Consider the following 23,265-nt stretch of genomic DNA (forward strand, 5'->3'; position numbering starts at 1 on the left):
AAAGCCCAGTGATCCAGATTGCTGCAACTTCTTTAAGAAACCCAGGTGTCTTCTTGTGACACCCCAAGTCCTCAAGGATGGTTTCAGGGCTTTATATTTGTCAGGATGCCATTATGAGAAAGCCTTCCATCTTGGGCAGAACCTTTGCAAAGTATCTTGGGTAAATATGTATGATTATAATTTTAGAGCCCTTGAAGTTTAGAGTCTGCTTACTAGCGAAAGCCAAGAGGCAAAGGTCAGTTGAGCTCTACTGATAGTGCTGGATGAAGGAGCACCATCCAAACTATGAAAACGAGAGCAAAACCACCTAGAATACATACACATATACACACATTACCTTTTCAGTTCCCTGTATGAGTACCATTCACCTGGCTGAATATGTCAATAACAACTTCTATTTTGCTAAGGTTCAGTCTCAGGTTGCTCCCTTCAGCTACTTCGTTAAAATAACTCAAGTGCAGGTTGAGGATAGCAGCAGCAGCAGCAGCAGCACAAAAAAACAAACAAACAAACAAAAAACCCCAAGGATCAACAACAAAAAATAATCATTAAAAAGATTACAAAAACGAAGCACTGAAAACCAATTTAATGCCAGAAAAATCTAAATTTCTTCTTAGTCAGTATATACATTGAAGGGTAAATCACATCAATATTTGACTTGGCTGCAGCTAAAAGCTGGAATTCTTTAAAAGAAAAAGTACAGAAGAACCATCATGGCAGCACAACAGGCTACGAATCATCAAAACCAAAATTGGACATATTTTAAATTACCGCAAATACCAACTACGTGAGATCAAAGATGAACATGTAGATCATCTCATTAACTGCTGCAGTAAAATTGCCCAGAGTGTATTACCAATGCCATGAAATTGCTAGAAAAATTATACTTTGAAATGTATGTTGAAAACTTGGCTTTACTGTTAAAAAAAGGCTACTGGCACCACCACATGTGAAAAAGAAAATGAGGAGGTCAGAATCTTGGGGTTTAAAATACAGAAGAAAAGACACCTGAAAAACACCCCAGACAATACTGCCATTGGGGGAAAAACCTGATGTTCATAGATGTTGAAATATTAGGACATAAATGAATTGATGAAAATCAAACAGAAAAAATACTGAGATTTGTAATTGAATGTTGAAGGATTTGGGAGGAAAAAATCAATTATAGTGCCAGTAGTATTTGGAGTTCCATTCCCTCTGCACTCTGAGTTATTGTTCTTGTGTAGCTGCTGCTCAGTTCAGTGGGATTCATAGAGGAATTGGTTCTTGGACACTGTGTCCCACATCTGAATCTATCTTTGGTTCTGTTATCTTTAATAGCAGCCACAAAACACAGTTGCCTTATGAGGTTCCCTCATGTGTGCTTTCCAGAACATTCTTAGGATTGGTTATTAGATCTTTGGGATAATTCATTGAAACCTAACCAGAACAAAACAACCGATAGATAAGAAATTCATCTGTTGTCATGGCAATTTCCTTTCAGCTGGTAAGATGCAATTAAGAATTTCAAGATGTTGAGGGACACTCAGCATGGAGGCCATTGATCTCCGAAGCTTGTATCTGAAGTGATATGAGTTAGAATTGGCTAGTAAGCAGTGATAATAGGTTGCTAATCAAGTGAGGTCTTTTGATGTCTGAAAGTTCTTCTGGACAAGCCATCTTGAAATGAACACTACTGATCAACACTATTCTTCAACTTTCCTTCCCATGCTGTCTATATTAAATAACCCCCTGGTTTATTGTAAAGTAGGCTTGAAGGTTGTCTGCATATCTCAAAATATAGGCAGTTTCAGTAACTTGACATTCAGGTTACAGTGTATGTTGTTTAATCTCTTCCGTAGATACATTTCTCCTGTTCTCTTCTGATGATAATGGAGACATTAAAATACTTAACTGACGCAACATTTTTTTGGTATCTCTTCCCCCCAGCCCCCAACTTTTCTCACTGTGATAGTCTTCAGGTTCTATGTTTACTTCCCTGGTTTGAAAACTCCCCATTACTCTGCAATACAGGCTTAGAAATCTGTACATTCTGTATTCCACAGAGATTAGCAGACTAGTCTCTTTTGACAATATCTGTAACGATAGACTGACTTTTCAATTTGCCACAATAAGTTTAGGGTCCATTTTACCACCCAATCCTTTCAGATGGTTGAAATAGTTTTTTTCAAAGTCTGACATACTCATTTTAATATTGACAAACTAAAACCACCTGTTCCAATATTTCGAGTCTTGGCATGTGATGGGGGAATTGAGAAAGCAAAATATCAAAACTCTGAATTGCTGATTCTTTTTGACTTGGCAAGTATGGAGGGTTTTTTTGGTGGGGGGGGGGAAGGGGAGGGTTTCTTTTGGACTGAAAGGCAGCCTCCTGTTATCTCTGCATCTGGCTGAAGCCCCTTGTCCACGTTTGAAACTTAAACACCTTGTAATCGTTAAGTGTTCTGGGCTATCATTTAATATTCCAACTACAAGTCTTAATGTGAAACTTGTTTGAACACATGGAGTTCAGTAGGTTATTGGTACAAAGAAGCCGGAGGAATTCCTCCTGTAATTGATCCCCTTCAATAATAAGGTATCCACCTAGAGAAAATGAAGGGAGGAAGATTGTAAATATGCAGCTTTGTCTACAAACTCAGTGCAGTTTAAATGAATATCCTTTAAGAGCTCTTTCAGATGCAACAAAATCAAATCTTTTTAAACTAACCATTTAAAACAAAACATTATAGGAGTAAACTGAAAACCAGCGATTTAAGAAAGTTATACCTAAAGAACATCTCTGCAAAAAGATGCACATTTTGTACCTACTGGATCAATAAATCCTTCCTTTCCCCTTCTTTCCTCTTTTTCCATCATTGGGTACTAAGCCTTTCTTTCCGGTTCTCAATGCACTCTTATCTAAATGTTGTCTGAAGGACCGTATGCCAGTATTAGCAGTTTGTTAATAGAGTTGTATTTATCAGCATTTGGTATTTAAAAACAGTTAGCTTCTATTCCCATGGATGGTAAATATGAGGTCTGAACCCGAAAGACCTGTGTAAAGCCTTGAGATACAACATGGTGTTGGCTATGTATATTTCAGTTTCAAGCTTGTGAATTCTAATATAATCTCAGTCTGGGCAAGCAGTACAAAACCTATGAATGTCGTTTCAGCCAATTAAAGTTTTCCTAAATGACTTTCAATAATACTGTAAATACTTTGATTGTCCTTCCCCAATTACTTCTAAATTGTTTTTCTTGGGGAATCGTTGTTGAACTATATTCTTGGAGACTTAAGCATTTTTGCTGTCCTCACTGTTATATAACTCCCTGTAATTTTAATAAACTTCCTTCTATTAACCTGTCTAATTCTGTCCTGAAATTTAAGAACAATCTTGTTTTTCATTTGTATCTTCTCACGTACGAACTAGGCTGCCAGTATTTTCACACTTTTCTTCCAGCTATGCTCCCAATTCTCACCAGTTTCCTCTTGTTTAGTGATGCAGTGCAGATTCTGTGTTTTGAGCCCTGAGGTATTTTGACAGTGTTTGTAAGGAGCAGTTACAGGTCCATGCTACGTGAGGAAACATTCCAATCTCTGTCTAGAACAAAAAGTTTCGTGACGCCCATGCTGCAGTTTACCCACCAAATAGTTAATGCTGCCTAAATTAAACAGACTGCTGGAAATATCTGCTGCCTGAGTTAGGAGGGATATCCGAATTCTTGAACTCAACCTGCATTTTTTGTTAGAGCACTTGTTATGAGTGCATCTGCAGGGCAGTTTTGACTTAGATTGTCACCAAATATTGTGATGCTGACCATTCTGCCTATTTCTCCAGCAGCAGCCTATAAGGTCCATCTGCCTACATGTTAGTCTCTGTTTGAAAGCCAGTAGCTTTGACCTGGCCCTTTTCAGTGTAAGCTACCTGTGCTCATTTGTCTGCTGTTCCAATACCAAAACATTGACATCTTGAATGTTTAGACATGCTGTGCCTTTTCTGGTCCATGATGACTTTAACCCTTGCCATCCCTGATACAGGGGTAACCGAGATGGGCTCAGCTGGGCTTCAGGCAGCCGCCAGAGCAGCACGGAGAGTGATATGAAATCCCTGGAGCCTCGGCCGTGGAGTAGCACCGACTCCGATGGCTCGACGCGCAATCTGCGACCTCCGGTAACCAAAGCCAGCAGCTTCAGTGGCATTTCCATCTTGACTCGAGGAGACAGCATTGGTGGCATTGGCAAAGGGAATGGTGCCAACAGGACTGTCAGGCCAGGTATCTCTTCCTTCTTCATTTGCCCTTCTTCAAGTAAAATAAGAAGATATTCTAAGTTCGTGACGAATACAGCTTGGGGGTAATCCTCTCGTTCTCCCTTCCAGTGGGTCCCAGCCCACATCTTATGCATTGGCATTGCTTAACACTATAGAAATCAAAAGGATGCAGCTAGAAACCCACCCTGAAACATTTGCACTAGATAGCAGTCATGTCAATTTTGAGAAATGAATCCAGCAACAGGAAACAAGCTGATATCAAGGGTTTTGCCTACGGGTGGTATTCACTTACTTTCCCTACTGGTTCGCAAATGTGTGCGCGTGTGTCCATTCATGCACCCGTCCTTCCGCGAATGAGCTTGGCTGGCACGAGCATCTTCCGTGCATGTGCCCGTCCTCAAAAACGTGCCTAAATAGGATGGCATAGAGCCAGGGCGGGTGGGTGGGCCCACCAGCGATTTCCGCTATCGGTTCGGGCGAACTAGTCTGAACCGGCTGAATACCACCTCTGATTTTGTCCCATTCCAGAGATAAGCAAGATGTTGAGAAAAAGTCAACCTTTGCCTGATAAGTGCAGCCTGGGTCTGGATCTTATCTACAACACTGGCCATCTTGACAAAATACCTTCTGTCTTTTTAATTCAGTTAGAACTGCTTTAAACACAATGACATTTTTATTTCTGAGCCCTAATTTGTTGGATTTCATGAAGCCCCTTGTTAGTGTTATGTCAGCTTTAAAGAATGTTCACATTGAAAAGCAACCCGCAGTGATAATGCTCAGTCTTCCCTTTTCCCCTTGAGCTGTTTATAGGTCATACCATACCAATCTGGTACAGGTTTCAATGCTGATAGCTGCTGACACCACAAAGTCCTGTTACACGATAACCATCAATGAGAATGGTGTGCAGAAATAAGCCTGGTCTAATACTCTTGGATAAAAAAATTCACCCTTCAGAATTCTGTAATTTCATTCTGAGACTTCTTTATCTATTTGGCAGGTAATTCAGTAAAAAATAGTAATCACTCCTAGCTAGACCCAAAGGTGCTTTTTCAAGAGGCAACTGGACTTTCTGGTTTTTCTTTGAAGACGTTTCGCTTCTCATCCAAGATGGATGAGAAGCGAAACGTCTTCAAAGAAAAACCAGAAAATCCAGTTGCCTCTTGAAAAAGCACCTTTGGGACAACCATGACCTGGATGATTGAGAATCTCCGTAGACACTCCCAGCTAGAAACTGATGAGCTTTCATATATGCAACCCAAAATGATGGTGGCTCTTGAAAAACTGTTGGGAAAGATGTACTTTACATCTCTTACATCAGGTAAACAAGGCTAGAAAATGTGATTTCACCTACCTAGCATGTCAGCAATAGAGATGATCAGCCTGTAATCTGAAACATGGACAAGGTAGCAGGTTCGGAAATGTTGGTAATATTAAATACACCTCTGAAGGAGAAGTAGTACATGGAGAAGTTCCTTCAATCCTATATAACAGTCATCAGCCTCTGTGTTGGTACTTGCTATTTGTATGGGTGAGTCAGCATACTGTTATTTCTTTCCCATCCAGGTGAAAGGACATGTGCTTCCAAGATTCTCTTCCATCACTCTGCAGTATTATGTAGCATACTTAATATGTGGGATGGATGATGCATTTACAGATGTACTAATGCATCCTCTTACCTTCAGAAATAGGGATGTGTCAATAGAGAGGGTGGCACAAAGTAACATTTTGTCTCCTCTCTCACTGTTGCTTCCTACAGCACTTGGGATGACTCATATTTAACCATCCATCTACTCACCCTGTTTACTTCAAGGGCAGGCACTGATATGCCTTTGTTTATTTCTTTTGCCGCATTTTCCTTTTGGCGTACTTGTTTACAAACATGATCGCCTGCCTTCATAGTTAGCATGGTGTTGGAGAAAAATCCTGTCACCCATCTGGTTGTGCAGATGCATGAAGAGTTGGTCTTTGCATCAAAGAATGTTGACATTTTTGTTTTGTCTTTAGCATCTAGCTAGTTGACACCCATTTTTAAGCCATGCACATAGCTTTTTAAATCACAGAAGAAAGCATCAAGGCAGGCATGCAATAATCAGTGTGGTTCACAACTAAAGCACCAAGAATAGACTGTGTTGCTGGGTGATTTAGTGATTCATATTCTCAGATTTTTTTATTTCTTTTATCTCATTTGTACAAAAACTGTAATAAAAATGCACAATAAATGCTGCTCCTTTTTATGTTGGTCCATTAGTTGTATCTCCATTGGTTACTTTTAATTGCTTGGCCATCATTATCCCACAAATAACTTAAGTTTCATCCCTTTCCTCCTTCCATTATTCTTTGTCACATTATTCCCATGTGAAGAGAGGCTGGTGGAGGAGTGCTGCATGGCAGCTGGTACATGAATATATTACGTAATGAAAAGTTCTTAAGAACACTAAGAACTTGTGTGGGAATGTGACCGAAGGCAGGAGCTGTGGGATAGGAAGTCTCGAATGCAAATTCATGGGGTGCCTTTAAGCAAGTAGTTATTTCTGCCCTCACAAAAGTACTATTTTGTAAAGTATTATCAAAGAGATGTATAATTAAATGTATTGGATGTGCCATATTTTGATCACACAGCTTGGATTTCCCTTCATGCTGGACTTATTTTGGAGTAGTAGCATAATAGACAACAGACCTGAGCGATACAGTATACAATTTGGATGGTGCTACCTACTCCCCACCGTAGGAGTTTGAGTGCATAATTAGAGCAAAAAGGAAATTTCTGTGTCTAGGTTGGCATTTCAGACCCAACAGGGTTTCAGGAGGTTGTAATTCTAGTCCTGTTTCTGATTCCCCCTTTCTTTAAGCCTCTTCATTGCCAGCATTTCCCTTATTGGGTATTACTATTACATAACCTCTTCCCTGCTACCAATTCTTTCTCCTGGCCCCTCAGGTACTTCTCAACCAGTAAACATCGGATGTTTTGGAGTACAGTTCCCATCAGTCTGTAGGATGTAGATAAAACACATTTCATTTGTAAACTTCCTGGATTGATAATCAAGGAGATTGTGTTTCTTTCAGTCACAGAACTGGAAAGAACTACGGTATTTATGTTATTGTCCAGCCACCCATCCTTGGTGCAGAAATTGTTGATTATTCAGATTCTTGATGTTGGGTATGCAAATATATGAAAAATGCTTCCTTCCTTAGGAGCAGCCCCTGAGAAACTTACAAAAGAAGAATCATGTAGATTCTTGTACAAATGTTAATGGCATAATCTACATGCAAGCCTACGGTTTTCTTAAGCCAACGAGTAAAGCTTGGTTCTCTTTCTCTCAAACATAAATATTTTAACCAGAGACTATGTCATGGAATCCTTCATATGTTTTTAAAGAAGACTAGATGGTGGGTTTGGTTGAATTTTCCTGCAACAGAAGTCTACTTGGTCATAATTTTCTTTTTGCATAGCAACCATTCCTTAAGACCACTTATTTTCAGCAAATACAGCACAGTCTTTGGAAGGGGCTTTTAGTTTGACGTTTTTATTTTATCATTGATATAGAATCTTCTGTAATAGCAAGAGGCAGACAGGTATCCAAGGTCCAAATACTAGCAATATGGGTAAAACATAAAATGTCAAGTTACTTTTCCATTTATTTTATTTTAACCTTGTGTTCTGGGTTTTTTGTTTTGTTTTGTTTTGTTTTTCAATTGCATATGTCATACATGAGAAGAATAGGGACCACTTAGGGTGAAAGAAAGCAATTTATTGTTAAGAACATGCTTAGTTGCTTTATAATACCATGTTTCCCTGAAAATAACACCCTGTCTTATATTTTTTGAACCCCGAAATAAGCACTTGGCCTTATTTTCGGGGAGGTCTTATTATTTTGGGGCATATGGAGCAAGATGGTACTCCCCTTGCTGTCTTACTTGATTTCCAGCTCTGTCTCCCTAACCGTAACCAGAGAAAATGGGGACCGGATACACGTGCGTTTTAATATTTTTGGGGGTGGGGTATTTTCGGGGAGGGCTTATTTTCAGGAGGGGGGCTTATTTTAGCGCATGTGCTCAAAAGCCCAATTGGGCTTATTATTCATTTATTCGAATTTCTATACCGCCCTTCTCCTTTCGGACTCAGGGCGGTGAACAGCCAGATAAAAAACATCTATACAAACATCACAGTTAAAATAAAGTTAAAATAATTTATAAATTTGGCTCATAATTTAAAACTTGTCAATTAAAATAAATATTAAAATTTTAAAAAATTTTAAAACTATCCGGGGAGGTCTTATTTTCGGGGAAACAGAGTAGGTAATAACAGCATCATTTTGTGTCTTTTGGTGGTTAACTGGAATAGTTAACTAAAAATGACACATAACAAATGGAAAGGCTGAAGCAGCTTCATGTAGTTATTTTGGACTATTTATTGCATGTGCACTTTAAATCACAATGCACAAATATCATAAGGATATGTACCACAAGAGTCCTATAGAGTTGTCTATGAGGCTCAGAAACACCTAGGAAAAAATTATATCCGGAGAAGGGCGGCATATAAATCAAATTAATACACACACACACACACACACACACACACACACACACACACCATGTTTCCCCCAAAATAAGACTCTGTCTTATATTTTTTGAACCCCGAAATAAGTGCTTGGCCTTATTTTTGGGGATGTCTTATTATTTTGGGGTGCATGGAGCAAGACGGGGCTCCTCTTGCCATCTTACTTGATTTCCAGCTCTGTCTCCCTAATCCTAACCAGAGGAAATGGTGGAGACTGGCTGCGCATGTGTTTAAATATTTTCGGGAAGGGCTTATTTTTTGGGGGGGGGGGGGGTTATTTTATCGCATGCACTCAAAAGCCCGAATGGGCTTATTATCAGGGGATGTCTTATTTTAGGGGAAACTGTGTGTGTGTGTGTGTGTGTGTGTGTGTATCATACCATACCATACCATATATCATATCATATCATATCATATCATATCATATCATATCATATCATATCATATACCATATCAATCAAAGCAAAGCTGCGGTGATGCAGTGGTTAGAATGCAGTATCGCAGGCTACTTTTGCTGGCTGCCAGCAGTTCAGCAGTTTGACTCAGCCTTTCACCCTTCTGAAGTCAGTAAAATGACTCTTTAAACAGCTTAGAGTAAAGGGCTGTAAAGCACTGTGAAGCGGTATATAAGTCTAAGTACTAGTGCTATTATTGAAAGGAAGGTCCAGAGTACAGTGGATTGAGATCTGTGTGGTGTTGGTTGTTGGCTCTTCACTAAAAGTAAATAAATGTAATATATTTCCTGAGTCCTTTGCATTCATCAGGGGAAGTGGTGATGATAATTCTGTCCCTTGCAAGAATGCCTGTGGGAGTAAAAACTAGTCAGTGCCTGCTGTTGCTCAAATGCCACTGTAATTATGGTCATACCATTACAGTCAGAAACGGAACTTTGAAAGCCTTCCCTGTACAGGGAAAAGAAAGAGGAGGTTTTGAACGGAGGAGAGTTTGTTTAGAATATTACATTTGCCAGGGATAAAAAAAAAAAAGGACTCATCTTAGATTTAACCCAGAGGAAGGGATATAGAATAGGATAATAAAATAATCAGATCCTGGGTTTTTTTTCCCCCCTCTCTCAGGCAAATATTTGATTTGATTGTATAAGATTTGGAATCCAACCTTATCCTTGAGGCTTACTGTGTAGATTTGGGCTGTCTCATACTCTGTCAAGGATAGTTACTAACCACATGTGGGATGGCACCATATCTTGGTTGCAGTCAGAATCAAATCAGACTTAAATTTCCCCCAGCTTTTAAACTAAAAATTGACTTTAAAATTATGGCTACCTTGAATGAATGGTACATATACCCAGTCCTTGTTACAGCCATTGCAGAGCCCCCACTGTCATGTGATTGAAATTTGGGCACTTGGTAGCCTGCCCAAATGTATGACTTCAGGGGCACTTCAATTCCCCCATCTGCCTGTCTCTCTCTCTCTCTCTCTCCCCCCCCCCCGCCTTTTTGGTCCCTATGCTTCATAGCCCCTGTGCTCTGTTACCCACACTGGCCTTGTCCTTCTCTTGCTCCCACTGCTGACCAAACCTGGCCCTTCCCTAGGCTTTCTTCCGAAGGTTGCGCATGGCAGTTTTTTGCAAAACCTTCAGAAGAAGGCCTAAGATGGCCACCAGCTGCTTCGCGAAGGACCAGGTCAGTCATACCACATCAGCAGTGGGAGCAAAACGGCAGCAAAGGTCAGCTTGGGGTGGGGGGGGGGGGTTGGAGCGCAGAGTGGGAAGAACCATAGAATTTAGGGTGTCAAAGTTGGCGGGAGGGGCTTTGTTTCATGCCTCTGGGTTGAGGCGGCTGGGGTTTCCTAGGACGGCTGCTGTTTTGCGCTGTGATGCGGCTCTGTAAGCAATTACAGAGTTTTCTGGGTTTTGCCAATTTTTACCGGCAATTCATTCCGTCATTTGCGCAGATCGCACTCCCCATCACGAACTTATTAAAAGACAAAAGAGGGAGGACAAGCCTAAACCCAGCCGGCCACTAGAATGCCAGACAGCCTTCGGAAAGCTTAAAACGATTGTTTGCAGCTTCTTGATTCAACTGGTGCCTTGCGCTGCACCGGAGTTCAGGGGCTTCTTGCAGCTCCAGAGCGTGGCAGGCCAAGAAGCCCCTGAGTTGCAGTGCAACAAGGAGCCCAAAAGCGGCACAATTTGGGGACTTTTTGCTGTCCTGCAAGGAAGGGTGCAGGGTGGCCAGAAGGATTGAAATCGGGGAAGGGGGGGGGAATAGGCTGCTGGAGGGAATTGAAGGAGAGGCAGTCCCTTAACTTAAGAGAACTGAGGCTTGAAATGGGAAGGAACAAAATGAGAACGGTTTGAATTAGTTTAGGTTCTCAGCTAATGACCCTTGGGAGTTGGTAAATGATGGCAATGGGGTGTGTGACAGGATTGCTGTTGCTACGCAATCCAAATCCTGTGATGTCGAGCTTTACAACCATATCACTTAGCGATAGAAATTGGTCCCAATTGCCATTGTAACTCAAGGACCTCCTGTAAGAAAAAGTCAGTTACGATGTATACTATAGTGAGAAACTTAGTCTGAATCTTTTTTTGTAGTGTGACTCTATTGTGAATTTTACCAGATTCTTTGACTGGAATGTATTGTATACATAGGAATGGCTTGCTCACATGTTGTTTTTCATCTTCTGGCTTACATTTATTTGGAAGCCATTTCTTCCTAAGTGGAAATCTCTACTTTTGGAGAAAAGATATTTATTGTTACCAAGAGAACAGGTTTTAAATATAGTAGTAGAGAGGTGTTTGTGTGTGTGAGAGAGAGAGGGAAGAAGGGAGGAGGGTGGGATAGAGAAGCTCAAAGAAAACCCCAAATATTTTGAATGATTTCTGAGGAGGCTAGAAATGTGGTCCTCATTCAGCTTTGCTTTGTTGTATTACTGTGATGCAAAATATGATTTGTCGGTTGGATGTCATTTTGCAGTAGTCTTTTTAGTGTGAGATAGGATTATGTAGAATGTTATTTTTAATCATTTCAACATTAAGACATTCTGTCCTTGAAAGATCCCATTCTATCCTAGTGGTAATAAAATTTATTATGGTCAATGGGTCAAAAGATCAGAAGTATTTCAACTTTACAGGAGGCTGTTTCATGATCAGATCATTTCTGGTACCTCCCAAAGAGATGTTTCAGTGATGGAAGATTGCACAATTTTTCTTTTTCTATCATAAATTTGCTATGGAGCTATTTTTTTTAGACTCTTCAGAGATGCTCAGAAGAACCTATGGAAATCAGTAAAACAACCCGAACTTATCATGAAGGTTTCAATGAAGCTAAAGGGCTGAGCATCAATCCATAGGAATATCTCAGCTCAGACCTGGACCAGGTAAATTAATCACAGGAAAGTTTGAGTAGAAATGGGGTGTGTTCAGACACATTTCTACCAATAAAGGAGAATATTTGTAGCTCAGGGTTGAAATGAGGAGTCCTTGGTGCTCTGCTAGAGATACCAACGCTGTTGATGTTAGGGTAATGAAATGTCTGCAAGAAAACAAGCAAGCTCAGAGAGCACCAAGAAGGACACATTTCTGCATACAGTCTAGGATTTGGAATCCTTCTGTGTTTTTTCTAGGCATTGTTGACCCCTGGCACCACTTCTTCCAGGGGAAAAAAAAGCAGATTTTTTGCTCACACCTACTCACTCCATTTTTGTTTTTTGTTTTTTTTTTAACAAAGGTCTCTCTTTAAGTACTCCTGAAGCCTGCAGTCAAGTCTCCTCTGCACAGCCTGGCCGAAGCCTCTTGCCGTGTGCCGCTCAGCAACTGCAGCAGCAGCCGCTTCCACCCACACCGCAGCAACAGCCAGCAATGACTAATCACATCATATCACAGGTGAGTCATTATTCAATGTTACCACCGAGTGGTGAGCTCTTCCTTGTGGCTCCTTGCTAAGGAAGTGGTGGCCAGTGGAGCACTCACAGATGTTTATATGAAGCTTGAATAACGTTTATGACCTTGTGCGTAGTCCTCTTTAGACGGTTCGCCTTCTTTGATTGCAGCACAAAATTGGGACATGCCTGGCTTCCTGTAGGGTATATTTTGAGGTGACCCTCAAACATTTGAGTTAGGAGATTTTTTTTTTTTTTAATCAGGCTTAGTGCTCCAGCGTCTATATTTGGTAGGAACAGAGTAGAGGTGCACACATTCTGTATTTTATCTCCCTTTTCAAACAGTGTTCTGTTTTTGTTTTGGTTTTTTTGCTGCTATTTTTCAATTGGATCCTGCAAGATGTAGTGCAGGGGTGTGAAACTCGCGGCCTGCAGGCCGGATGCAGCCTGCGCTGGCCACGCCCACCCGTTTTAACGAAAGGGGGGGGGAAGTCATGATATGTCACGTGACGACAACGTGAAGACGAGAGTTTGACACCCCTGATGTAGTGAAATGCAGTGAAGAACTTGCCCCCTCAAGGAAATTTTCAGGATGCATCAATAGAAATATGAAGAACGGGCACATTAATTCTTTAGATTCTTCATTAGGGACATGCTGGATAGAAGTTCTGAAGCGAAAAAGGTGCTTCAGATCAGGCACGCGTGTACAAGACTGCACCTGCCGGCCCTTCCTTTCCTGTGCTTGCATGGTAGAAAATATGGGTTTGAGTTAAGGAGCGTGCTCATCCTTGCTCCTTGGTTGCATCTTGTTGGTACTGCTTACATTTCTTGAGGTCGTGTAGCCTCATGCATGCTCAAGAAAAAGCACAGCTGCTCTAAATAGGTGCTGATAAGTGCATCCATCCCTCTCCAGCTTCAGACTAGATCAAGAGGAGGATTGTCAAGTCATGTTGTCATGGACGACTCCTGCCCTGATACCTCGCCCTGCTGAGTTTATTTTGCCGCGCAGAAACAATGCATGACTCATTGTAGGATATGTATGGCTTGCAGGTCTTCGGTATATACTTACTAGTTTAGTCCAGATGAAGGTGCTGATTAAAATGTATAAGCCACCTGACTCCCAGCGATTCTGGGCAGTTCAAAACATTTAAAAATAAGGAACAATAGAAAAACATAAAACCAATACCAAAAAAAAAAAAAAAAAAGGGCAGAGAGCAGTTGTGTGTTTCTGTGGTCCCAAAAGATGACATTGTTTAATTGATGGAACCTGAAGCGTATCAATCTTTTCAGATTGAACTGGCCAGACAGATAGTATATTTTATAAGAAAAAAATATGAAAAAGGTTTTCTCTCTTCTAGGCACCCCCTTCTTCCTCTGTTTTTTTTTTTCCTTTTCCTTTTAATGGAATGTGTATCTTCAGCTGTGGCATGGGAGAGAGAGCAGACCTCAGCTATCCAGGGTATGAAGGCCATTAACTAAAGCCAAGTACAAATTTATTAGCTCTGATGTTGTTCCTGGGATCTATTCGAGCTTAGGAGTCACAGCCTTGAGTGCTTCTACTAAAGAAAGAAGTGTACGTCAAATACTGTTAGGATTCTGGTTCTGTCTTTGCCACTTGACTCCTACTGCATCCCAGTAAACACCAACTCAATGCAGAAACTAGGCAACTAGGCAACTTGAGCAAGAGAACCCTTAATGACCCAACAAAGAAAGGATGAAAAGTAGTGAACCCATCCTCCCAAACTTCTGTGGAAGCCTCAAGTCCCGATATACATCTTCATCCAGTTGTGTTGCTACCAGGGACTCCAACATACAATACAGCTAAAAACTTACAAAGAAGCTCGTTTATCCGACAGAGATATTCTATCTTCCCACTATAATACCTGCAGAAAAGCAAAGACCTAATAATAGAAGAAAATGAGATCATTGTTTCATTTGTTTGTTTGTTTGTTTTATTAGATTTATATACCTCCCTACTCCCGAAGGACTCAGGGCGGTGAACAGGCACAAAATAAAATACATAGATACAAAAGTTAAAAGACATAAGTTAAAAGACATCATTTGATGTCATAGCGCTCTTTCCATCCAAAGACCCACAACTAGCAAAAGAATCCATGCAACTAAAGTGACCACTCAGTCCACTGCAGCACAACCAACACAAGCTATGAAACGGATAAGACTTCCATACATCCACAACTTCTCAGAAACAACCAACAGACTGTTACATCGCACAATATCATCATAGCACACAAATCAACTACGGCATGTCAGAATATTTTGAGCAAACCAAACAACCACACTAGCTCAAGAAGAAAAAAGAGGAGTAGAGAGAGTATAAGGACTCCAACACTATGTTGGACAGACAGACAGAAGACTAACAGGGTGCAGTCATGAACAACAATACCAACAAGTCAAAAGATACAATGGAAACCTCTTAGTTTTATCACACATGGACAGACTCAACCAGCCGTGAATATCCTAGGCCAAGCTAAAAAACATTAGCAAATTCCTAGAAGCTTGGCACTTTGACAGATCAGCCATCAGTAAACACATAAAGATAAACCACATTTAAACACCAGTCAAAAGTGACAATAAAAAAGCTAATAAGGAAACCAAAATACCAGAACACTTCCTCTCCAGCAGCCAACACCAGTCAAAGCAGAAAACAATACTCTAATCAAGCAAACAAACAAACAAGTAGGAAAGTATACACTAATCAAAGAACTACCAAAAGAAAAAGAGAAACACAAACACACACACACACACACACACACACACACACACACCTACCCCAATACCAATATGTGCAGGAGAAGCTACTGTTTATAAACGGAGCAAACCCCACACTCACTAAAACAGATAATGTTCTGTAGTTGGGCATGAAAACCAACTGGGCAAAATTGGGCCAGTCATTCATTCTCTCTTAGCCCAACCCACCTCACAGGATTGTTGTGGGAGAATAGGAGGAAGGAGTATTATTATGTTCATCATCCTGAGTTATTTATAAAAATAATAAAGGCAGGATATAAGTAAATAGATGAATGCATAAATATTTATTATGTTAGTCTTGTACATAACTATAATATAGAATGGAACCTATGATTAGAGAAATGGAAGAATTTTGTTATTTGGATTTAGAGGCAGTACATTCATTTTAAAGGGGGAAGGGATATAAGCGTTCCTATTGGATTTAAGGAGCAATAATGCATTTGGAAATTCTATTTTATATTAAGGCAAGCACAAAGGAAACAAGTTTTCCAGAACTTTTTATTAGGCATGTTAATTTATGTAAAGTTAGAAATGGGATGGGAAGAGAGATGAAGTAAATTGTATGAATGTATTTTCACTTATAGCCAACATTGACTTTTTATCTTTGAACTTTATAATCTTACTGATGTAATCAAACTCACTTCATCACTCTTATTTGTTAAAGTTAATCTTTATTTATTAAAGACCTCCAGTGCTGCATCCCAGCTAATAGCACATCCTCAAAAAGCACATTTTGTATTTGTGTCTTAGTGTCTGAAAAGGGAACCTCTTTTGTTCTGGTTTCTAGTCCTTCATGTTTCCAAGTAGAAAAAGATCCCAAAGCAATATAATTTTTTTTAAACCTATGGGAGGGTTCAGCTTTCCCTGATCTGAGCAATTTTTGGATGAAATTGACTTCAACTTGTTAAACCCTCCAGCCAGCATCGCTGGTGCTGACAATTTTGGAAATTGAAGTACATCCATCTGGAAGATGCCCAGATTGGGGTAAACCCTTTTGTTTACTTTCTTGACTTGTTAGAATGTACAGACCTTTTGATATTTTTCTAAAAGCCGTATGGAGACATCCTCAAAATAATTATAATTTATCAATTGCATCCCTCTAGACCAGGGCTGTCAAACTCATGGCCCACGGGCCAGATACGTCACGCGCTGGCCACGCCCACGCCTGGTTTAGCGAAGGGGGGAAGTCGCAATACATCATGTGACGCTGCCGTGACGACCTGAGTTTGACACCCGTGCTCTAGACCATCCAATGACCATCCCCTTTTGCTTTCTGACCAGGAGAAAAAAAACGAGAACAAGCGTTTTGAATAAGTAAGCTTTCATTTATTCTGAGTTGCTTTAAATGTATGTGTTCCAGCCTAGCTCAGGGCCAGGTTATCTTCGAGACCGCCTTCTACCACATAGCTCCCAGTGACCGGTAAGATCCCACAGAGTTGGTCTCCTCCAGGTCCTGTCAGCTAAACAATGCCAGCTGGTGGGCCCGTGGGGGAGGGCCTTCTCTGTGGCTGCCCCAGCTCTCTGGAACCAGTTACCTCCTGAGGTCTGGACCATCCCCACCCTATTGGCCTTCCGAAAAGTGGTGAAGACCTGGCTTTTCCGGCAGGCCTGGGGCCATTGTCTCGCTGTTGCGATCTTGTGAGATCCAGCCATGAATAGTGTGAATGGGTTTTAATGTTTTAATTTTTAAATGTTTTTATAATGGGTTTTTTTTTTTTTTAAATGCATAGTAAGCCTGAGTCTCCGGAGAAAGGCGGCATATAAATTGAATTAATAAATAATAATAAATAACTAAATAGTGGTCTGTTGTAGAATTGCAGATTGTGTAAAAATTCCCATGTAGAAATAAATAAACCATTGTTCTGGTTGGAGTTGAAACTATTACTTTTTTTCCTTTGCAAAGCTTTCCCTTGCAAAGATGGTCTAAAATCTAGGTGGAGAAGCTTGCTTCCTGAACTCTGCAGTGTTTCAAGACCTGGTAGTCCCAACTCATTTTTTATGAGGCTGGATGTATGTATGCGCACTTGCTTCTGCTGGGATATTTGCCTTGCGGGAAAATGCTAGGGGAAAAAATCCATATATATATATATAAACTCAGGTTCCCCAGAGATCCAAGACCATGCAAATCCTCCTGTCCTTTCCCTCTGAGCAAATATTTTCCAGAACACCCATTTCTTTTTTTCTCTCTCTCTTTAAAATAGATGGGGTGGGGGGTGGGAGCGCATGCGGGAATAGCTCAGTTGCTATTGGAACTTTTAAATTGCTTATCTGTATGTATATACAGTTACTAACCTCCTTCTACCTTTTCTCGTCTCCTTTTCCTCCCCCCCCCCTTTTCTCATGCCTGTTTCTTCCTCTTCTCCCCTCCTTTTTCCCTTCCTGCTCATCTCTTAGCCGGTCCCAGCATTGCAGTCCTCTCCGCAGCCAGTTCAGTACTCTCCAAGCTCCTGTCCCCAAGTCCTCCTGCCAGTCTCTCCACCCCAGCAGTACAATATGGTATTAAAAACCCTATATCTTGTTGTCTTTTCTCTCTGTATATATTTCTGCTTTGCTTATCCACACGTGTATTGTGTACCCAAACTGATCTTATCAACTGCTTTTGGAATCCTTCTAAAGGAAGTAAAGTACAATAGATGGATTTTTCTTGTAACACGGCATTAAACTATTTGTCAGCCTTACTAGGAAGAACAGACCAGAAAATAACAACCATTCGAACTATTTCTACTTTGTTGTAAAGCTACATTAACAGAATCTTGCAAGTCTGAAAGTATAATTCCGTTCCCTCCTCCATCTCCTTTAACTCATAAACTAGGAAGGGTCTCTCTGAGCCTCTTGCCTGCCCAATTATCTAGCTGCAGGCTGTATTGTCTCTTATTTGGCTGTTTCCTTAGCAGCATTTTATTTTATTTATGTATTTATTTGTCAAGCATATATAAGATAACAGGTAAAAGTATAAACAATTTGAATACATGAAAAGAGTAAGAGTAAAAAGGAATATTAGGACAGGGACGGTAGGCGCACTGGTGCACTTATGCACGCCTCTTACAGACCTCTTAGAAATGGGGTGAGGTCAACAGTAGACAGTTTAAGGTTAAAGGTTTGGGGGTTTGGAAGAAACCAGAGTCAGGTAGTGCATTCCAGGCATTGACACTCTGTTGCTGAAGTCGTATTTTCAGCAATCGAGTTTGGAGCGGTTTACCTTGAATTTGTATCTATTATTTGGCTTGTTCTGCCCAGGTCTTTCCCACATATTATTACACTACTGCACACAGCCACCACTATCTCTGGCTTCATTTTAAGACAGGGGTTCCCAACCTCTGGGCCATGGCCCAGTTCTGAACCAGGCCACATAAGTAACAGGTGAGCATGTGTGCGTGCAGCTCCATTCACACGAGCTGCAGGCTCTTGCACTCACGCGCGTGCCTGCCACTCACACGGAACCATTCCCCCCCCACACACACTTCCTGCCCTGCTGGGCTGCTAAACCAGAAAGGTTGGGGACCACTGCTTTAAGATCCTTTCAAGGTACAGCAATTGTTTATAATGCAATAGGTACTGGCTTACTGCTGCATGAGATCCAAGTGTTATCTCCAGAAGGACGTCATTATTATGGCGATGGTGGTTATTTTAACTGCTGCTCTTTATTGCATTTATTGTATACCCCATTTTTCCTTTGAAAACTCAAGGAGCCACAAATGGGATCCTCCCCCAACTTTATCTCCACAGCAGTAATCCTGAGATATAGGTTGCAGGGAAAGGAAGATTCACACAGTGAGCTCCATGGTTCATTGAGAACTTGAACACTGGTATCTTGGTACCAAATGTCTTAACCATTTTTTATACCACGTTATCATAGTTTTGAAAATAAGATGTAATTCCCAAACCAGCACGCCCTCTGTGTTTTTCTATATTAATTTTTCAAAAAAAAAAATTGTTTATTTAAATTTGTTATAATTGCCCAACTCTGATGGACTCTGGGCATTGCTTACCTTTTGAGAAGTGCCTGTAACATCACTGAGGACAGATGACCAGAGTCCACCTTCCCATCCTTGCCAGGTTTTTCATTGCCTCTCCACCCCAGTTCCTGCACAGGATTATAAAAGTGAATGCTATGTCTGCCTTTTGCTAGAGAAACAAAGGAAGCAGCTCTAAACTAAATAACACATATCTGTGGATTTATGTACCAGTCTCTGGTTTTTTGTTTTTTTTTTTAAATGCAGGAATAAGTGATGAGTGAGACCAGAAAGAGAACATGTTTAGATATTTGGGAAGTTTTGCTTGTTTTTCCATCTGATGAGACAAGCCTTCCTCAACTCAGTGTTGAATAGCCTCCTATTCTACTAAAGTGTATTAGCTTTAACATGATTTTTATGAGTTAACCTTTGCAGGATTGCCCTGTAAAAAGCTGGAGATGCTTTCCCAAGTCTACCTGCAATAAATACCTTTCTTTGTCACCCAGTGTGCCTTCAGAAACTGCCCTCAGTCCCACCTCTCAATTGTGTCTCTGTGATGGCTTAAGTTCAAAAGTCTGTTTGCTGGGGGGAAAAAATCCACAAGATCTTGCAGTGAAAGGAATATAGGGAAAAAAGCCTGAAAAGAAACAGGGGACTCATTCGAACTGAACCTTGCTGTAGGCTCTTTACAGGATGCTGCTCAATTCTGTGTCTGAATTAAATTCCTTTTTAGCAGCTCTTCATATTAGACCCCAAACCCCTTAATGACAGACATGCTAAAGGTGAAGCAATTACGTGTATCCCAGGTAGCTGCCTAGTAATTTTTTTTTGGGGGGGGGGACAGACCCAAAAAACCCTGGATATTTCAGCCACTAGGTGGTGCTCGTTCCTCTTGTCTTCCTGATGAGATTGTGCAAAATAGGAATAGGAATAGAATTCTTTATTGGCCAAGTGTGATCTTTGCTTTTTTTTTTTCTTGCTTTGCTTATTAAATGGGCAGCAGTTTTTCACATGCTCCATTTCAGAGGCAGATTGTGCATGACAAAAACTTCATATCATTAAAAAAGGAATGATGGCTGGATAATCTTGCTTCACACTACTCTCACCCCAAAAAGAAGCTCCCCCCCCCGATGCTTTTTCCCAGGCTGTATAGCCGATCTGAGGACGTGAGATGTAAGAGAATTGTAAAGACGATAATTGTTTATCAGTTGGGCAGATACAAGCATGATAGAGTCCAAAGCTGCATTTCACTTTCCTCTGTCTCCCCTGCCCCTCCACTCCAGTTCTCCCAAACACGTACTGTGATAATATACTGAATAGAAGTTCAGTAGGAATTCTAGATTAGCAAGCAGTTTACAGAGAAACTTGTAAACCGAGTGGGAAACAGAGGCTATCATTTGCCACTGGAAATTGGTGGCTCTGTTCTTGTCCACAGCAATTTTCAGCAGAAAAAGCAGAAGTGCTCCTGCCAGCAGTAACTCCTCTTGCCTGACTTTGTTTGCCTGATTTGCAATCACAGAGGACGTTTAAAAAGAACATACTAAGAGGATTGGGCTGTTTCTAAAAGCAGGCAGATGATATCTAGATGTCCCAACCTCAGTGTCCATAATCCCCAAGTCAGGATTGCTAATGACCAGACTGCCTAGAGGAATATGATGGCTGCATGTTTAGGAACACTTTACAGGTAGTCCTTGATTTACAGCAGTTCATTTAGTGACCATTTAAGGTTACAACGGCACTGGAAAAGTGACTTATGACTGTTTTCCCCACTTATGACCATTGCAGCATCCCCCACGGTCATGTGATCAAAATTTGGAAGCTTGGCCACTGACTCATATTTATGACAGTTGTAGTGTCTTGGGGTCATGGGATCACCTTTTGCGACTTTCTGATAGGCAGAGTCAACAGGGAAACCAAATTCCCTTTAATAACCATGTTATTAACTTAACAACTGCAATGGTTCACTTCATGCTGGTGGCAAAAAAGGTCGTAAAACGGGGGAAAAACTCACTTAACAAATGTTTCGTTTAGCAACATAAATTTTGAGCTCAATTGTCAGAAACCAAGGACTACCTGTGTCCGATAACTTAAACACACAGGCAACATACATGTGTTTCAGTACCCTCCATTTACCTCTAAGTTTATTATGCCATCTTGAACCCAGCTCACGTAAAGTAATTTGACCTTACTACTATAATCAATGGTAGCAGGAAATGCTAGAGCAGCAGCTCCCAATTTTTAGGGCACCAAGGACTGGTTCCTAACAGAGAGGTTTTTCTGTGAAATGGAGGGAGCCTGGTTTTGCATGCTTCTTGCATCCTGCAGATGCAGCTTTGCTTGTTTGCTGGGCCCAGTTTCTGATATGCCGTGGACTGGGTTCTGGTCCATGGACCAGGGGTTGGGGACCCCTGTGCTACAGGCTGCTTGGAAATGTCTATGACTGAAATCCTAGTCTATATCTTTTATAGCTTACTAAAACACTATCCTTAAACTGAAAAGCTGTGATGAGCAATAGAAGTCAGTCTTTATGGTCACAGTCAGCATAAAGAAAATTGAGGCTTGGAATCTTAGAGACATAAATGGTAAAGAGCATCAATTAACAAATGAAATAGGGGGGGGGGACATGTTGTGGGTGAGAATGTAATAGCTCCAAAGAAAGTACAAGAGCATAGATAAGTATGAATGAAAGGGCTAAAAGACATGTCTGCACATACAAATTAGTGTCATCCAAGTTATTCTGAGCACATATGAAAGTAGAAATTCATGGGCTGGTAACAATTGTTTCATAGCCTAATGCTATTATTGTTCTTTTATATAAAAGGAAGGGTGGCAAGAGTGAAGACAATTAAGTACAGAGGCATTAGCTTCTTAAAAGCACGTGAGAAGGTGTTTGGTAGCATTTTGTTTGAAATGGAAAGAGGGGGGAAAATGAGCCAAATTTAGTAACTCTGGTGCTGTTTTTATGCCAGGCAGGGGTCAGTAGACCAGATATTTACTTATCCTTCATTGAGAAATGTAAGAATATAGTAAAGCATTTGAGAAAATAATAACCAATGTTTCAGGATTAAGTAGAGAGTAAGACCAATGTGTTCCTTTCATTGTTTAGAGTTTGATAAATGTATAAGGAATGTTTGTTTGTTTGTTTGTTTGTTTGTTTGTTTGTTTATTTATTTATTTATTTATTTATTTATTTATTTATTTATTTATTTATTTATTAGTTCTATTTATATGCCGCCCTCCTCCGAAGACTCAGGGCGGCTTACAATGCACTTATAGGAATAGCCTTCATTCTTTTTGTATATACCTGCTTATTAGGGCTTTTGGCCCCCCATAAGCGGTGTTTCTACAAAGTCAGTTTATTGCCCCCACAATCCGGGTCCTCAATTTACCTACCTCGGAAGGATGGAAGGCTGAGTCAACCTTGAGCCTGGTGAGAATTGAACTCACACGAATTGCAGGCAGCTGGCAGCTAAGTGCTCCATAACAGCACTTAGTCCGCTGCACCACCAAGGCTCTAGAAGTTAGATGTTAGAAGTGTGTTGATTGAGGATGTGAATGTATGTGTACATTCATGTGCAGATAATTGACACCTGAAACGATTTGCAGCAAATGTTGCATGATACGATATTGTGAGGAATGTGGGGCCAAGCAGTTGCAAACAATGCAAGTTATATGTAAGCAGAACCCAAAAGCAAATAGGTGAATTTGTGTGCCTTGTTAAAAAGCTTACTAAAAATGGAAAAAGTGAGAAATTTTAAGACGTGAAATGCTGGTAGAATGATTTTGGAAATAAGTAAACAATAAGGGGGAAAGTGCATGATTTGTTCGCATAAGGAGAATCAAAAGACAGAATAAATTATATGACAGAAGATGAAGGGAATGAGAAGATAGA

At 40.6% G+C, this 23,265-nt stretch overlaps 1 protein-coding gene across 11 annotated transcripts in view; it reads left to right on the top strand.

Moving 5' to 3' along the window:
- The window catches only part of R3HDM2 (R3H domain containing 2), a 198,240-nt gene that overhangs the window by 147,098 nt on the left and 27,877 nt on the right, over positions 1-23,265 (top strand). For 7 of the 11 annotated variants that reach the window (XM_070937993.1, XM_070937992.1, XM_070937995.1 and 4 more), the window contains 3 exons: positions 4,019-4,254; positions 12,501-12,655; positions 17,815-17,916. In XM_070937993.1, the coding sequence (XP_070794094.1) occupies positions 4,019-4,254; positions 12,501-12,655; positions 17,815-17,916 (493 nt within the window). The remainder of the gene's footprint in view (positions 1-4,018; positions 4,255-12,500; positions 12,656-17,814; positions 17,917-23,265) is intronic. The other 4 variants (XM_070938002.1, XM_070937997.1, XM_070937999.1 and 1 more) reach the window with 1 other exon arrangement.

The sequence above is a fragment of the Pituophis catenifer genome, unplaced genomic scaffold (genome assembly GCF_029215685.1).
Source record: "Pituophis catenifer annectens isolate HBS135680 unplaced genomic scaffold, rPitCat1.0.hap2 SCAF_2, whole genome shotgun sequence".
Lineage (NCBI taxonomy): Eukaryota > Metazoa > Chordata > Lepidosauria > Squamata > Colubridae > Pituophis > Pituophis catenifer.